The sequence below is a fragment of the Pelecanus crispus genome, chromosome 9, assembly GCF_030463565.1.
Source record: "Pelecanus crispus isolate bPelCri1 chromosome 9, bPelCri1.pri, whole genome shotgun sequence".
Classification (NCBI taxonomy): Eukaryota; Metazoa; Chordata; class Aves; order Pelecaniformes; family Pelecanidae; genus Pelecanus; species Pelecanus crispus.
The window spans coordinates 28919008-28936548 of record NC_134651.1 but is presented as its reverse complement, the minus strand read 5'-3'; the positions used below and the strand labels follow the sequence as shown (position 1 = coordinate 28936548).

Below are 17541 nucleotides of genomic sequence, written 5' to 3'. Positions count from 1 at the left end.
ACTCAATGCCCTTTCTGTTCAGCCCATCATGCTCTACACTCCTTTCTTGCTGCTTTTTCCAATATCTGCCACATACTCTCCTTTTCCTGCTCTTATTCTGATGTTCTGCTCCCAAAATAGCTCCCTCCTAAGACCTTGGTGTAGGGCATGTCTCTTACTCTGTGCATATACAATGCTCAGCACAATAGGGTCCCAATCTGCTGATGGTTATCAGCCTGCTCATTTCAGAAGCACATGTGGATATTAATTCAGAAGTGATTATTCACTGTTATTCAGGACTCTCTGACTCCTGGAAATCCCAGAAAAGGGAATAATAAAATAGACAACAACGCTGGGGAAAAAAAAAATCTCACTTTCTGAAAGTCATGCAGAAGAGAAATAGCTGAAAGGACAGTATGAATTCCCAAATCTCAAATCCCAATTTAATTCCTCAACAATGAATCCATCCTCCCTCCCTGAGGGCTGGCTGATTTCCACAATCCCCCTGCTTATTACCATTCAAGTCAGGGATGAGCTAACAGCTCTTTGCTTGGACAGTCAGGAATTCGAGACAATGCATTAGATACCTCCTGTCAAAGCGCCATCATCTGCGAAAAAATCATATGGACCAAATGGTTCCAGAGAGCTGCCCAGACAGAAGGGATGACAGGATTCATCACTTTTACCTTAAGATAATTAAACAATTGTGGTTCTGAGGATCAGACCAGGCCCAAGAGTGAACAGCCCTTTGGCCTGTCCTGTGTTGTCATCAGACTCAAAAGGGAAGTAAGCTGCCTGCTCATCTCAATGGGGATTTACCGCTGGTTCCTGGCACAGAACTAGGTTGTTACTTCTTACCGTTTAGTCTGGCTGCCTGGTTTATGGGAGACACCTTTCCTCTTCATCAGCTTCTCCACTGTATTGGGGTGGATTATTGGTCTGACTGGGTGGCGTTTGTAAGTCCCAGGGTATTTCTTTTCCACCGCTTGTTCCCTCCTGAAACATTGGGGAAGGAAAAAAAAAACCCCAATAGATCAGTTCTCTCTTTATCCAACTGCAGCTCCTGCTGGACAGAAACACAGCTCCACTGCAAGCACACTGTGTGCCTGTTTCTCAGCTATGGCTGAGGGTGCAACACAACATGCTGTTCTGGGAAAGGACATAGTAATTTTCTGAATTCTCTCTGCAGAGATCAGGCTGTTGGAATGGGGCCCTGGTGCACAGTCCAGAAACAGCACTGCACATCTCTTTACAAAGGGGCCAAAGGATGCCAACATCAAATGGGAAAGATGCCTTTCTCCCAGTCAGTAAACACCGGGTAAAGATATGTGCACTAAGTGGCCTGCAGTAATCTACTCTTAAGAGGCCTCTCTCTGATTGCCAGCTCTTTCTTTACCCTGTAAGTTTGTCAGGGGACACTAAATCTACAAGTACCACTATGCAGTTTAGAAATGAAGCAGGTTTTTTTCTCCTGTATGCATATTGCCACATGCATGGCATGCCATTATACCCAGAGATACATACTTTATGAGCTCCTTCTCACGGACCTCCAGCTGCAGCATAATAGCGCTGAGCTCCATGTATAAGTTATTGGCTCGCTCCAGCTTCCTCTCATAGTGTTCGCGGATATCCAATGCATGTCTGAAAAACAGAAAAATCATTATTCCACAATCTGATATCCATGGACCAAGAGAGGATAAGGAGAAGTACAGGTGCTTTAGGAAAAGGCCTTCTAAAAGTCAAATTTGCCAGCTGTATTGCACTGAACCCCAGAGAGAGTTAACAGTGAATGACGATTAAGAGCTTGAAACAGCAATGAATCACGATATGATTTAGAAAGCGTTTAACAGTCTTGAAAGAGTGGCAACGCTTCTCTCTAGAGAAGCTGCAAATGCATCGCATGCATCCACAAGCCCTTTGGCCAAGCCGTGATCATCCTGTTTGCACAGAGAAGGGGCTAAGTCAGCTTCTAATGAAACAGGGAAAGAAGTCATCTGTTTGTATTTCATAAAAAGCAATATGCCCCTACAGCTACAGTATAGTTGCGGAAGACATCTTGAACCACAGCTGAAAGATGTTGACCATCAAAAGCTCCCTAGGGCTAGGGAACACTGATAAACAACTACATCAAACTGGCTGAACAAGGTTTCCTTTGGTTTCTCAGGTTTGACATAGAACTGCTACTTGGTGTTTTATGTTTCTCTGTCGTAACTATATTTGCAAATTCGTATCACAGAAGATAACACTTTCCTTTATTAAATAAACATTCTGCTTTCATTTTTAAGTTGGTCTAATGTTCAAAATGAATTTCAGTGGGCTGATAAATTGGAGTGTGTTCACTTCTCTGGAAATAGAACTAATCCAAAGAAGGCATCAGGGCAGAGAAAGCTCACAGCAAACTGCAAGATGCATTTTCCACTGAGATGGATGTACCTGCTTCAGTGCTGTTATCACAAACACCAAAACTCAGGCAGAAATAGTCTCTGGTAAACACACAAGCTTTTGCCTGTCTTGCCTGGAGCAAACTGTTCAGACTGCCCAAGAGCAGGGACAGTTTCCACTGTTTCTCTCTCTCTATAGCTTTCCATCAGCCAAGCAGTGCTCAAGGCCTAGGGCATGCTCATGGGAACTTCAGTTTCTGGACTCACAAGGAATTTAGGCTGCCCAAATTTATGCCACCAGGAATACTGAGTCCTGTTTTGGGGTCCTCAGTACAAGAGGAGCATGAAGACAGTCAGGGGCTGGAGCACATGCCATGTGAAGAGAAGCTGAGGGGGCTGAGCTCATTTAGCTGGTGAAGAGAAGGCTGGATGGGAAAAGTGAGCAGTAAACATAAAAGACTGTCAACAGACCTCAGCTCTTCTCTTCGACGACGAATCAATTCTTCATCTAGCCGGTGTATACAAGTTCCTTCACTTTTAATTTTCTCAAAATGTTTCTTCACTTCTTCTCTCCATTCAGCCTAGGGAAGCAATTTACTTTCATGTATTTACAAAGGACTGGGATCCCTGCTTGCACCAAAGAAAAACTCTTGGGCAACAGTCTTTTTGTCTGCAGAAAATTACAGGTTTGGGTTGAAAACATGTTTCTGTTAGCTGAATTATTTTGGATACTAACATTGCAGCATGTTTAGTTTCAGCATTCTCAAATGGTATTCCCAATTTTGTGCTCTGATTAGAGCATTTAAAACACATCTGCATTTTCTAAAAATTATTTTTAAAAATTCCTAAAGCTCTTTTTGTCCTAAGACAACATTTTCTTCCCTTTTGGCATTTAAAGCAAACAGAAAGGCTTATGATTTGGAAACCTATACTCATGACAATGATGCCTGTCACTAGGGTGATACTAACTTTATTTGTCCCTTGAAGCCCTGGATCTTGCAGCTTTAATAAATGCACCCACTTCCTCACATACACCCCAACACTGTATAGATCCTCTGTACTGGAGGCAAGGTTTCATTCTCATTCCCTCCTTGGGAACAGGCAATAGCTCACTGGGTAGGACTCGGAGGAATCTCTAAGAACGTACTTCTAGATCCTCCCTGAAAGTCCCAGAGTCCTTTCACTGCCCTGTAACAGCTCTTTGTCTCACTGGCTGCCCTGCTTACCTTCACTGTAAATGCAATGGTTCCGCTCTCAGACATCTCATGGTCTCCTGTACAACCGTACTGGGAGAACAGCTGGGAGCAGAACATCTGAAGTCAGCAGTCTCAGGGAGAAGTGAATGAGACAACATCGAGTTTCTGACTAAAGTCAGCAGATGTCTCAGTTTGTGAAAGTTTGAGTAAAAGGTTTTCAAACACCCACCAGTTTGCTTCTCCCCAAGAATCAAACTGAAATCACAGATCCAGACTTTTTCTGTACTCGATGCAGCCTCCAAAATCAGATCATTGGAGCTAACTCTAGTACTCGTGGGCTACAGCCATTCTCTGGTTACCTGTGATTTGAAGTAAGTTTCCTGAGGAGTAGCCAGCACATCAGCAGATGCAATATCCAGGTGCATCAGTGTCTGCCGGAAGGAGGGACGATTGCGGGGCTTGCTCTGCCTGGAGCAAAACAGACAAATACCCAAGCATGAGATGAGGTTAACATTGCTAGCTACTCCTACCCTTCTGAAAGGGTTTCTCACTAGAAAATATTCTCTGAATAGTGTAGCTGACAGATTAGAGCCAAGGAGCTTTTCTGGTTTTCTCTTTTGCTGAATATGAGTTTACTGTGCTAGAGTTGTTTTATATTCAGTTTTTGGTTTGTGATGATGCATTCTGAAGACACAAAAGAGATGAAAACCATTTAGAATAGGAAAATGTGTTTACAAAGTGAAAGGATACAAACCGAAACTGTTCCTAACTCGTTTGTCGAGAAGAAACAGATCTCAGTTCATTATCCCATTAATTTCCAAATTTTATAATGGGAATAATCAGTCTAGTAGAAATGATAATTTACATTTAACAAAACAGTGTGTCTATAAACACCGAATATATCTATGTTGCCACATAGCAAATGCCTGAGCCTACACAGTATTGTAATGCACTGAACTTCTCTGTAAGATCACATTCAAGTACAAAACCACCTGTATCTTTGAGAAAAGAGACAAACACTTGAGCTTCAGGACTGAACACACCAGAGTTGCTGCATGAATTCAGTGCTCAGTATAAGAAGCAGTTTCTTCAGCCATCTCTCCCCTACAAACCACCTACTTCCACTAGGTGGGGATACAAGTGTACGTACTCAGTGTTCAGAGCTGCACAAACTGCTTCCTGCCTTTTGCAACCATGTGTAGAAGCACAGCCAAGCAGAGCATGTCTCCAGCACAGATACTGCAAAAGCACAACCTGCTGCAGCTCAGGCTCAGGGGGGTAAACAGCCATTTGAAAAGATCCATAGATGCTCTGGCCTGTTTTTCCCTTTGTGCCATCACAAAGATGGCTGATAAAACTCATGGAGTGGGAAAATGCTAGACGACCACTTACACTCTGTGTCAAGATGCAACTATAGAGACAAAGCATTAATGCATAACCCAAGACAAAGAATTTCAACTCTAATCTGGCATGTGGAGGAAACTGAAAGCATTTTCCGTATCTATACCTATAAAATCCTGGTTTCATACAGAAAGCTCAAATTTCTCTTTGTCCAGTTCAAAAGCCAGTCACAAGGGGGCTTCAGAGTGAAAAATAATTTCCTTTCACTCTGGAATCAGCCTCAAGAAATTTTACCCCTACTTTCCTTCCAGCTCTTTTTCTCTTCCCACAGAGCTTCTATCACCTACTTTGCTACAACAAAGCAACCACCTCTGTGACGGCTACTGAAGATGACCTTCATGTTGCCTGCTCCTGAATCACATTGGTAACTGTTGCCCTGCTGGGGCTCCCATCAAGCTCTACTTCCCTGCTTCTCTCCTGTGCAGCTCCTTCCCCCTCACTAGCCCATCTCAACACTGTCTGCCCATTCGTCCACCCGGCAAACCAGACAGCTCTCTTCCTACTTCCTCTAAGCTCCAAACGTCCTTCTGGGGCCCAGGCTTCTGCCACAATGAGGCAGAATCCAAAATGTTAAAACTTACTGCTCTCATGACAAGTGTGAGGGTATTTAAGAGCCCTCTGCTCTGGGCTCAACACTTCCACCCTGACTCTGGTTTCATCAGTTTTACTGAGCATCTGCAAGAGCTGGGAGCCAGCCCTAGGTATGTGCAGGGTTCAGGCTCTTACCAGGTCTGCTTCATGAGGATTTTGAAGCCATCTGGGCACGTGGAAGGGACAGGAAGGTGCAGGCTGTTACTGCCCACTCCCCAAATGATGGCCGAAGAATCCACATCCTTGTAGGGAATCTCTCCTGTAAGCAGCTCCCACAAAACTACCCCAAACGACCTGATGAAGAAATAAACCAGGAGAAAAACTTCTGTGTGAGTTCAATTTAGCAGAAACATCTGAAGCTTGGGGGGGGGGGAGTGGAGGAAAAAAAAAAAAAAAAAAAATCACTCTTGTCAGATATGTCTGATCTGAAATTGAAAGTAGGACTAACAGTGTTTACATATTAGTTTTTACAACCAAGAATAGCTATTTCATACACAAGGTACCTTTTCCTCCTCTGCCCCAGCACTGGGCTGAACACCAAGCCACACTGGGTTTTCACCCACCGTTTCCTTTTTCTTTGTGAGATTTTAAAAATCCTGAAAGCACATTAGAAGCTTTTCTGTATAGATGAAATCCTACTTATGTTAAATGAAGAGGAAAGATAGCTTTTCTGAAACAGCAGATGATCTGTTCTTACCAATAAGAACAGTCAAAAGTCTAGAGGACAGACAGAACTAGTGTGTCTTAGAGACAACAGAACAAAGATTGTGCTTTGTGGGTTTGTTTTTTTTTTCATATTTCATTTAACCTTTTTTTTTCCTCTAGCCAAAAGCTCTCTCTGCTGTTATGTGTACTCCTAGGTAAGAGTTTCATAGGTTTGAGACTCATCACTACAAGTACTGCAACACAGAAATGAAGAAACAAATGCAACATGCATAAGTGTCAGTATCAAAAGCACGTGCAGTCTCATCTGATATTTCTTTTGTGCTGACAAAAGGAAGGCAAGAGAAAAAAAATTAATTAAGAGAATTTTGCCTGGAAAAGAATCTCCTATCACAAGAAATGAAAGATATAGGTAAGAACTCACTCTGCTTCTCTCTTCCTTAGTGAAATAATCAGTAAGTACCAAAACCTTAACTTATAGCAGCAGTTATTTCTTTTATTTACAATCTTCACCCAACAAAACACCAAAGAAATATCAAACCAGTCAATTATTTTATTTACAATCTTCACCCAGCAAAACACTAAAGAAATATCAAACCAGTCAATTCAGAGGTAAACAAAATGCTGCTGAGAACCAACACTGCTCTTACTGCACATTAACAACCAGACTGTGATACAAGGTGAGGTACAACCATCTCGATTTCAAACCTAGACATATCACCTTACTTGCATTCCCCATCCATCTGTGGGACACCAACCCTGCCAAGCTTGCTGGCAAGCCAAACCAGGTGAAAAGTGAGAAGTGTGTTTCTGACTTGCACTAATATCAAGTTGCTTTTATTAAATACAGAAGAACATCTAAGGGACAAACTGCCTGGGTCTGATCAGTCAAGAAACAGAACTTCATGTGAAAAACATTGCACTTTCAAAGCCCGTTGGCTTCAAATCATTGGGGGTGGGGGGAACCATGCAAAACAAGCAGCATTTGAACATTTTTTCTCTCAAATTTTTTTCCACGGGCTGCAGGAAAGCAGAGATCCAGGCGGTTGGACAAACTACCAGAAAACCCCATCTGGTTTCAGCTTTGTTATGATTAAGAACTGACAAAGGATTTTCAAGAGTCCCAATAAGATTATAGATTTTTTTTTTTTTTAGCATGCTGTTAAATATGAGAGAGAGCAGACATATAAGCAGCTTAGGAACTGTTCTCATTTGTTGTCAGCATTCATGAACATCGCTTTTACTCATCTTGGGGGAAGAATGGATGTCAAGGAGGAGTTTGAGCAATCACAACTGCAGTGGACTGAAGAGGAACTTGCACCAAAGGCACCTTTAGGTTTGCACCAAAGGCACCTTTAGGTTTGCACCAAAGGGAAACATCTCTTAAGTCACTGAGGAAAGGAGTAAAGGAGTGCCCACAGTCCTCAGCAGAGCTAGCAGCTGGTTTTTATTGGACATGATGCTCCACACAATATTCCTGAACCTAAGCCACTCTAAAGGACAGAAACCTGAGGGTGGAAATCCAGCACCATTCCTCCTCATGAACCTGTGATTCAAAGGGAGGAGCTCAGAAGACAAGTGGTGAGCGTATTTTCTTTCCAAAACAATCCAAGAGTTTCTCCCGGAAGAGCTGGCTATGCTATGGCCTGCTACATCCACACAAAATGAACATGCAAAACACTGCAGGCACAAGAAGATCTGTATACCTCCTACTACAAGACTTTCCCTACAGGAAATCTTGACTTAAAGTCATGACCCAGCTCTGAGCTAAAACATGAGCAGCAGGCTGCTGTCTGACTCCAACTTGCACTCTGAACCACATGCAGCTTTGACCTGCAGCTTCACACTGCGTAAGGGAGGTGACAGCATTTGAAGCTGAAAAACCACAAGAAGAAAAATTCATCCTGGCTGTAAAGCAGGGATAAAGGCATTTGTCCTGGCTCCTGACATTTCATATGCAGAAATAACAAGGCAGAAACAGAGATGCAGTTCCCTTGAGGACCCTGAAACCTGTGGAGAGGCAGCCCAAGGGAGCTCCAAGGCTGAGTCCTCTCTCAAGCATTTTTAATACCATGGAGATCTGAACCTTTCCTTGTGTTCCTCTGGACACAGAGTACATTTCACACGGAATGGAAATAGGTGTTCAAAACTCTTACAATGTATCCTGGTTTCCTCCCTCTTGGATCCAGGGTTAGATTCACTGGACTATATAATCCTGTGGCTGTACATATAACGGCCAAGCCCAGTATGCAGAAAGCAAAAGGTGGTCAGACCCTTCAAGCTAGCAGAGTAGAGGCCTCCCTACAGCTCAAGTATGGCCCTGAAGAGGGTAGAAAGCAAGTGAAAAATAACTTGTTTGCAGAAGTTGCTGAGGGGGCCCTGAGCACCAGGAGCAGAAGAAAGCTCTGGTCTGAATAATGACACATGGAAGAACTGTTGCATTTGCTTACTGCAAGACACAGATAGCCTGCACCAACTCTCATTAGGTACCTTCAGATCTCAACACGCAGCTTTTACACATGTATGTCATTTCTCTTTCCATTATAGCCCATGGATCAGTAACAAAGTTCAGGGCACTAGGAATTTGGAGAAAGGAATAGTCCACCACAGAGCAAACTATCCCCATGCCGAGAATGAGAAAAGAGTGCTGAGTATGTAAAGTGCTGGGAAACCAAGTGGCTAAGCAGAAGGTGAAGATACTCAAACATTAATACTACTCACCAGATATCCACCTTTTCAGAGACAGGCTCATTGCGTATCACCTCTGGGGCCATCCAAGCCACAGTTCCCGCAAAAGACATTTTGGTACTTTTATCACTGAGTTCTTTAGATGTACCAAAATCTGAAATTTTTACTGCATCTGTGTGTGTAACTAAAACGCTGGAGGGATGGGGAAAGAAAAAACAAAACAAAACAAAACACAGAAATCAACATTTTGCAGTTTTTCTTGTACCACAGCAGCCACTGGGAGTAAATCCCTTCTTAATCAACACAAACAGTTGATGAGGCCATGCTGTTCACAATTGCAGCACAAGAAAAAAAGATTATGCATTTTCACCAATGAAAGCACTCACTCTCTTTGGGGTGGCTGTGTTTTGTGCCTCAAATGCATTTCTAAATGCTACAAGTCAAAAATCAATTTTGATAAAATTGCAAATTAACAAGTCACTGAAGATTCACTATATCTGGGGGTGTTTCAAAGTTTTAGTAAAGCTATACCTTAAATTGTACCGTAAACCATCTAAAAGTATTATCCTAACACACTGTCACAGTCATGTCACAGGCTAAAGGAGTGATAAACATCTATGGAATAAGAATATAAGCAGCCAGATAGTTTTAGTCAGAAAGCAATACAAAAATAGAAAGACTGATTCCAGAAAACCAGGGAAGTTACAAAAGAACAGTTAAGAAGGAAAAACAAAAAAGCAGAAGGCAACAGAATATCCCACTTTCAAAAAGGACCATCAAATCATTAGAAGTATTTCCTGACTGCTATTTATCATGTAAGATATTGGTAAAATTTCCAGTCTTGCTAAATTGCAGCACAGGAGTGCCAATAAGTTTCATTAGTTTTGAGTCAATATGGAAAAAAATTAATGAGGCTTTTGGGCTTTTGACCTAACTTTAAGCTATTCCTCAAAAACAAACAAACAAACAAAAAAAACCCCACACAACTGGGGGATGTTTAAGTAGCTAGAGACTCACTTTGGTGACTTGAGGTCTCGATGGATGATTTTGTGAAGGTGCAGATAATTCATCCCACTCGCAATCCCTGTGGACCAATCCACAAGCAGCCGAGGGGTGACTTTCCGCCCTGCTCGCAGGACTTCATACAGCTGTCCATGTGCACAGTACTCCATGATAATACAGTAGCATGGGGCTTGAGTGCAAACTCCCCTGTCAAAGAAAACACACAGCTAGTGAGGATCAATACAGTCAAAGTCCCAGAGCAACTCTCAAAGGTGGCAATCAAGGGGCAGGAGAGTAACCTGTTGACTCTGCCTGGACAAGCCTCTACTAATACCACCTTACTGAACAGGAAGAGGAATGTTTCCTGTGTGCTTTGCACAGGAGGAACCTCACTGACGACAGGGGTGGGTTTACCTTCAACTTCCACACCTGCAGATTTGTAGGGTTCACAGCAGGCGTTTAGTGAGCCTGCGCACAAAGCGCAGCATTGGGTGGGAATGGCATCCATAGCTTTGTTTTCACAAGAATGTGCAACAGTTTGAGAGGAAGGATGACCACTCATTTTGTCCTACAGACAGCTTCATCCCTGGAATTTAAAAACTTGGCCAGATGTCCTGGTTTCGGCTGGGATAGAGTTAATTTTCTTCCTAGTAGCTGGCATAGTGCTTTCTTTCGGATTTATTAGGAGAAGAATGTTGATAACACACTGATGTTTTAGTTGTTGCTAAGTACCGCTTATGCTAGTCAAGGACTTTTCAGCTTCCCGTGCTCTGCCAGGTGCACAAGAAACTGGGAGGGGGCACAGCCAGAATAGTTGATCCAAACTGCCCAAAGGGCTATTCCATACCATATGACATCATGGGCGGTATAGAAACTGGGGGGGGTTGGCTGCGGAGCAGTGATCGCTGCTCAGGAACTGTCTGGGTATCGGTCAGCGGGTGGTGAGCAATTGCATTGTGCATCACTTGCTTTGTATATTATTATTATTGTTGTTATTATATTGGTATTATTGCTGCTACTGTTTTACTTTATTTCAGTTATTAAACTGTTCTTATCTCAACCCAGGAGTGTTTCTCACTCTTATTCTTCCGATTCTCTCCCCCATCCCACTGGGGCAGGGGGGAGTGAGCGAGCAGCTGCGTGGTGCTTTATTACTGGCTGGAGCTAAACCACGACACCAGGGTACATATGCAAATGGCTCTTCCCTGGACAAAGGTATGCTTCTAACAAGTTTCACAACCTACTTGAACGCAATGATGTTAGGATGTTTGAGTTTCCGCAAGTGCTTGATATCCGTTTCGTTCTGATCTCTCACTTTCTTGATGGCCACCTCCTCTGCCCGGAATTTGCCCAGGAAGACGGCTCCTTGCGCACCGCTGCCCAGCCACTGCAGCTCCGAGATCTCCTCAAATGGGACCTCCCAGGTATCTAGGCAAAGGCAAGCAAAGGAGACAACATGAAAGATCAAGACCACAAAAATGTTCTGCTGCAAGATCACACCAGGACAGCATCTGCCATCTCCCTTGCTATATCTTGAGGTGGACTTTTCTGGGGGTGGTAGATGGCATCTCCTCCCAGTACAGGCACAGCTGAGGCACACACCACACATGCTCAGCCCCAGCTTCCCTTTCATCCAACTCCTCTCCCCCATCACAGTTGCCTCCAGCCTGTTCCTTTCCATCCTCCCAGCTGCTTTTTCAACAGAGCTCACCACCACTGCTAACCACTCGCGTGAGCCACTTTGACTTGGCAGGCAGCAATTTAACATACCAGGGACACTGCACTGGAAATTTAGGGAGCAGGTCCTGTACTCCAAAACTGAATGATGATGGTATCTCTTATAAAATACACGTCTCCATTGAAAAGCATAGAGAAGAAAAAAAATATTTAACATTGACAACTGGCAAAAAAAAAATTAGGTATTCCCCCCCGCCCCAAAACAGGGCAAAAATAGGAAATAAAAGGGAAAGTCAGAGGTGGCAGGTTGTAAAACACAGACCAGCAACCACCAAGTTACCCAACACAAAGCACGTTAATCACCACCACCAGTCGCAGAAACAGGTCCTTCCCACACCAACATTGTGTATATCAGTGTCAAACAGGCAAAAAAATCTCAAGTGATTCCTCCTCTTAGGTACCCACATGCATTTTGTACGGATACTGCCAGAGTGGTCCAGCAGCACTGTATAAACTGTTTCAAGACAGTTGTACCCATCAGAACAAAAAGCCTTGCTGTCTGCAGGTCACCTTGAAATTACCTTAACATCCCATAAACAGCAAGATAAAAGGCAGGCAACAGTTTATTTACTGTAACTCAATAAATGTGTAAGTTTAGAAAATAAATTACTTAGCAGCAAAAACAACAAGTAACCCACTGATTTCTGAAATAAAGTCGCGCCTGTACAGATCCCTATTTCAGATCACTACAAAGACGTGCCTTCTTTCAATCAGTCTCCAAGCCCCTGGGGTGTTCCCAGGGCTGCAACTGAGATTAGCAAAAGTGTTCATTTTAGATGCTGTCACCACTGAAGGGAAACTTATATACCCAAACTGTCTCCGGACTGATCCCGATTAAAATCTTTCTCTCAGATCATTCCTGCGACAGTCAGACACTAGCCTGGATAGCTCCTGCTGAATGACTGTTCTCCAGGCATGGCGAAGGAAAGCCAGCTCCCATCCCGACCCAGACCCCAGCGCCCGTTCTGCTCACTGAACTAGAAACAAAACATTGTTAATCTACAGCAAAAATTTCCTTTGACTTGGCAGGGCAAAGTTCAATCCTCAGCACATGTTTCTTCACAGACACAAGTCTACTTTTCATACTGATCTGGCTGCTTGCAACCTTACGTTGTACAAAAATATTACGACAGCACATGCAGCTCTCAACTGAAATGCATTATAACTAAGCAACCCCAGTAGCCGTGGATTTGCAGCAGACAATCCCTATCCTCAATTTTCAAGAATGCCATGACACTGTGAAGGTGATATTGCCTACCAGCAAACGTGTCCTTTGGTAGTGAAGCAAGAAATGATGTCCGTGTAACAACCTAACAGAAACTGATACATGAAACATGCTGTGACCACTATCTTGACCACAGGACATTCAAGTATTTTAAAATAATAAGTGTTCTTCTTCACCAAACAACTTGAGCAATTTTTTGTCACAATACTTATAATTGGTAATTAATTCTTTAGACATATAGACATTTAAAGACAGTTCTTTAAATACGGAAAATAAAAGAAAATAAGGAAATCCATAAATAAATTGAAAAGATCTGTATTTCTATTTAACTCACAAATGCACTGTTTCTGAAAGGAGGTGGCAAATATAGTTGATTTTTGTGTTTGTTGATGAACAGTATTTTTATGTGTGCAACACAAACTATGCCATTGTACTGAAATAGCTGTTTCTTTACATGTGAGAAGACTGCCTTCCCTGTACAAGGCATGCAACATTGTCATTTACTGCCCCGAAGCACCCAAAGTTTGTGAGCAGTAATGAGTAATTATACTGCTATTACCTAGGAGCCCTAATTTGCTCTTAATATTACCTATTAACCTCCACAATGACAAAGGCAGAGACAGATTGTAAACAGAGTAAGCAAAAGTTCACACACGTCCTCCTGCAAAGTCATCTTGTGTTTGTTTGGTAAGATGTAGCCTTTCCCATATCCCACTTGCACCCTGATCATCAAAGGCACAATTCAGGGAAGAGGTTTCAGTGTAGCAACAATCAGCGAAACCCTACATCTTTGGCAATTTCAAGAACAAAGAGCCAAACCATATGTAATGTATAATGCAACAGTAAGATAAAAATACCCCCCCCCCCTTCACCGTACAGAAGCATGTTACTACGTCTCAAGACAGCCAGCATCAGTGATTCGTTTGGCTCCCATAACGTATCAAGCACTGAAAAGTTTCACAAAGAAAGTGATGCTGGTGGAGAAAAGCACTGGACTACATTCAATTGAAAACCAGGGTTTGTTAGCATTAGTACTGCAAACGTGCATTTTCTACTACAACCCAAACCCATTGATTAAGAAATACATCTACATTATCCTGTGTATGTGCTCCCTATGGCTCCCTAGGACCACCCTCAAGGACAACAGGCTGACAAGGGTCAGTATTACAAAGTTAGTCTTATCAGTTCTGCAGTGGGGCAATGGGCAAGGCTGGAAAAAAGAGGACTCAACACACCGCTAGCTGAATACAGATGAAAGTTGAGACCATGCACACCATCTGGACAGCAGGTTATAAAGCTCTCCCCACTCCTGTACAGACCCATGCTGAACCACCCACACTACCTTGAAGCAAAGAATGGTGAATTATGGCTGTCCTAGCTATGGCACATCTACACAGCAGGTATAATGAGAAACACAGCATGCGAGAGGTGGTGCCGAGATCTGTCATCTCAGCCAACAGCTTGAAACAGAAAAGGACTTGTATAAACCAGCTGCAAGAACTTGGGTGCATGGCCATGATGAGTAACCATAGTTAAGTCAAAGTGCCTCTCCAGAAGAGTAACACTTCATATGATCAGCAGGGTGGCTAGGACACATATCTGGACACACTGATCAAGACTAGACCGTACTGCCAGCCTTGTTCAAAAAGTCCATTAACATTGCTTGGCTAAACACCCTTTGAGACTGCCCAGACTTCAGGGCTTGCTACAGCTCTCCTAGCACTACCCCCTCCTCCAGCAGAAGAGAGAGAAGGATATCTCCTACCACAATTGAACAGTTTTTATTCCAGACTCTTCTGGGCCTAAAGAAATCTGTGGGGTACCTCCCCTAAATAAATTAAAATGTAATAGCAGCAGGAATTATGCAAGAGCTTGCATTTCTAAGGTGATTAAGAACCATTTGAGTAGAACGATGGGAATCTGTTTCCCATAGGGAAGAAACACAGGAGCAGCCCGAGCCATTGAGTCAATCTATCTGAAGTGAATTTTTGCCGTTTGCCAGAGCTGGCTGCTTGCCAGCACTGGCATTATGACAAAAAGCATCTCTGGTTTACAAAAAAACCTTCAAACACAAGCACACTTTGTAAAGCATCTTGCTCTCCAGGTTTACACAAAAATGCACACGATGATGGTAAACTTGTAGCTTGTGAAAGGGAAGGTGAAAGCAAGGAAATAGCTCAGAAGTCTAATGAGTCTGTAGAAAATACAAACAAGTCTTACTATAAAGTGCTAGAGCCCCAACAATCCAAATTAAATAAGTGGCAGACTCAAATTAAAGAACTAAGTATATCTCCCTGAAAGCACTCACCAACAGCCTTTAGAAATCAGGGTAACAACTGGAAAAACATAGTCAGGAGTGACTTTATGGATCAAACCCAAAATACTTAAACCTCAGATAATCAACTGGCAGCCACTGAACAATACAAATGCAAATGCAAACACTCCCTGCAGGAATGACTACTCACCAAGCAGGTAGAGTATTTAAAGAGCAGCAATTGGCACTGCTTAGTCAACCAGCAGACCACCCTGCAGCAACTTCCAGCTGACCAAAGCTCTGCCCAGCATGGGTCCTCAAGGGAAGCACAGAAAGGCACTCCTCTTGATGACCATCTCAGATGTTGCAAAGGAAACTCAAGGACTCATTTCAACAAGAAGATAATGTGGAATCATGTAAAAGTTATCTTTTCCCCCATTCACCAAGTCATGAGCCAAGCTTTGCAGGCAATATAGACTCAAGTATCAAACATTTGCAAAGGGTGTGAAACCTATTTATATTTTACTACTTGCAACCACACCACACCACCATGTCCTAGAGTTTGGGCCTGCAGGGATGCCAGTGAGCAGCAAAAAGCACTAGGAAGCATCTGCAGGCAACATGAAGTCCCCCATAGCTGCAGGTCTAAACTGAACTCCTACACCAGTTGTTGATTCAGCCCAACACAAAGGATTGCTCCCGAATAAGGCTTAAAGTAGTTGTTTCATGAAGTGGGGGGGGGGGAAATCATCTGCACAGATCTGTGGCACCAGCCCAAAGCTCTAAATAAGCTCCCAGGGGAATGAAAGGCCACTGCCTCTCTTTACTGCTGAAAGAGCCAGAGATATTTCCTCAGCCTGTCTTCTCCAAACGCATAGCACTTGCAACAAACACAAACCTCACATCCTCTGTGCTCTTGCTAAAAGACAGCAAAAATAAAAGTAATCACATACATCAGTGACTAAACTGCTGGCTTGTATGTAGCTGATGAAATGCACACAAAGAAGATTTTTCTGGTGGCAAGAAGCAAGAATGAGATCATCTGGAAAACAGAACATGAATATTCTGACAAAATCCTAAAGTCTTAGCACAGAAGCAGTTTAAAAAGGTTTATCCTTGGGTAATAGAAGCATACTACTACCATCAGAGATCTGTCCAACTGATCAGCTCCAGAGGGAAAAAAAAAAAAAATTTAAAAAAAAATCTTCTTTTCACTCTCATTTATATGAAGACGACATTGAAGATGCAGCTAAACCACACAGGCCATATATAGCAGATCCCAATTAATCTTCAGCCTTACTACATCTGTAGCCATTTCAAAATTGCCCTTTTAGGAAGGGCCTAATGCCAACAGCAAACTGCAAAGTGTCCATGAATCTATGGCTCTCAACATGCTCATGACACCGAGAACAGCACGATACTTCTGTGCATATGAAGAGCTCTACGTGCACCCCCCAAACACAACAATGCTCTCAGCTGCTCATTTTCATTAGTTAGCGCTTCAGTCTTTTTTATTAGTGACTTTCATACAAAAGAAAGTGTCCCCTGTGGGCCATCAAAGCACATATTAAACTGTGGTCTCCAATGCATCTGCTGTCCCAATTATATGTGAAATACAATCTCCTCGCCTCACAGGTAGCTTTCCTGAAGCAACCCATCTGAGCTTACAGGCACATGCAAGCAAGTGATGGTTCACCAGCAGCCAGTGATGAGAAGTGTGACCTGGTGAGATAGCACTTGTAAGGGATAGTCACAGAACTGCTGGAAGCAGCCAATATAACTCTGCATCTGTGTCCTTTCCTTGGAAAGTTTCAGCTTCAGTTAAAAAAACTCCAGCATACAAACCAAAGAAGCATAACAGACACTGACACCATGCCTCCTTTGAATGTTATCTGTCTGCTCCGAAGTTCATTTTCCTTCACAGGGGAGGCTCCCCAGCCAGATGCAGTCTCTTCCAAAACTCACCACATCTGACTCCACATATTGTGCAATCACTCCAATAGTGTTAATTCTCCATGGAATTTTCAGTCACTTTTTTATTTACAGACTCAACCATGTGTGACATACTGAGTTTACAACATGCAGACAAAATTAGAACCAACTTTGCCAAAGGATTTCAAAAACAAGTAAACTCTTGCTGAGCACATAGGTCTGATAGAAAAGAGGCTGCTGCTTAGGAGGCACCTGCCATTCTGCAATGCAGAGGTGGATTTCCCTGCTCAGAGCTATGAACTGGAAATGACTGACTCTAGGAAGAAGTAGTAAGTTCATGTCAAGGCAGATTCACCCAACGTGTTATTTAACAGCTCTGTTCCCTCATATCAGGAACTGTTCCCCAACCCAACTCTGGGGTTTAGATATGAACCACTCAGATGGGTTTTCTGACCACATAGCTTATAATTTGTCTATGCCAGAAAACCATTT

At 42.9% G+C, this 17541-nt stretch overlaps 1 protein-coding gene across 2 annotated transcripts in view; it reads right to left on the bottom strand.

The window, feature by feature from the left end:
* The window catches only part of MAP3K13 (mitogen-activated protein kinase kinase kinase 13), a 74192-nt gene that overhangs the window by 7223 nt on the left and 49428 nt on the right, over nucleotides 1-17541 (bottom strand). For both annotated transcript variants that reach the window (XM_075717052.1, XM_075717051.1), the window contains exons 4-11: nucleotides 11146-11329; nucleotides 9917-10108; nucleotides 8933-9091; nucleotides 5684-5842; nucleotides 3916-4024; nucleotides 2832-2941; nucleotides 1504-1620; nucleotides 838-975 (exon numbers count right to left, since the gene is read on the bottom strand). In XM_075717052.1, coding sequence (XP_075573167.1) covers nucleotides 838-975; nucleotides 1504-1620; nucleotides 2832-2941; nucleotides 3916-4024; nucleotides 5684-5842; nucleotides 8933-9091; nucleotides 9917-10108; nucleotides 11146-11329 — 1168 coding nt within the window. The remainder of the gene's footprint in view (nucleotides 1-837; nucleotides 976-1503; nucleotides 1621-2831; nucleotides 2942-3915; nucleotides 4025-5683; nucleotides 5843-8932; nucleotides 9092-9916; nucleotides 10109-11145; nucleotides 11330-17541) is intronic.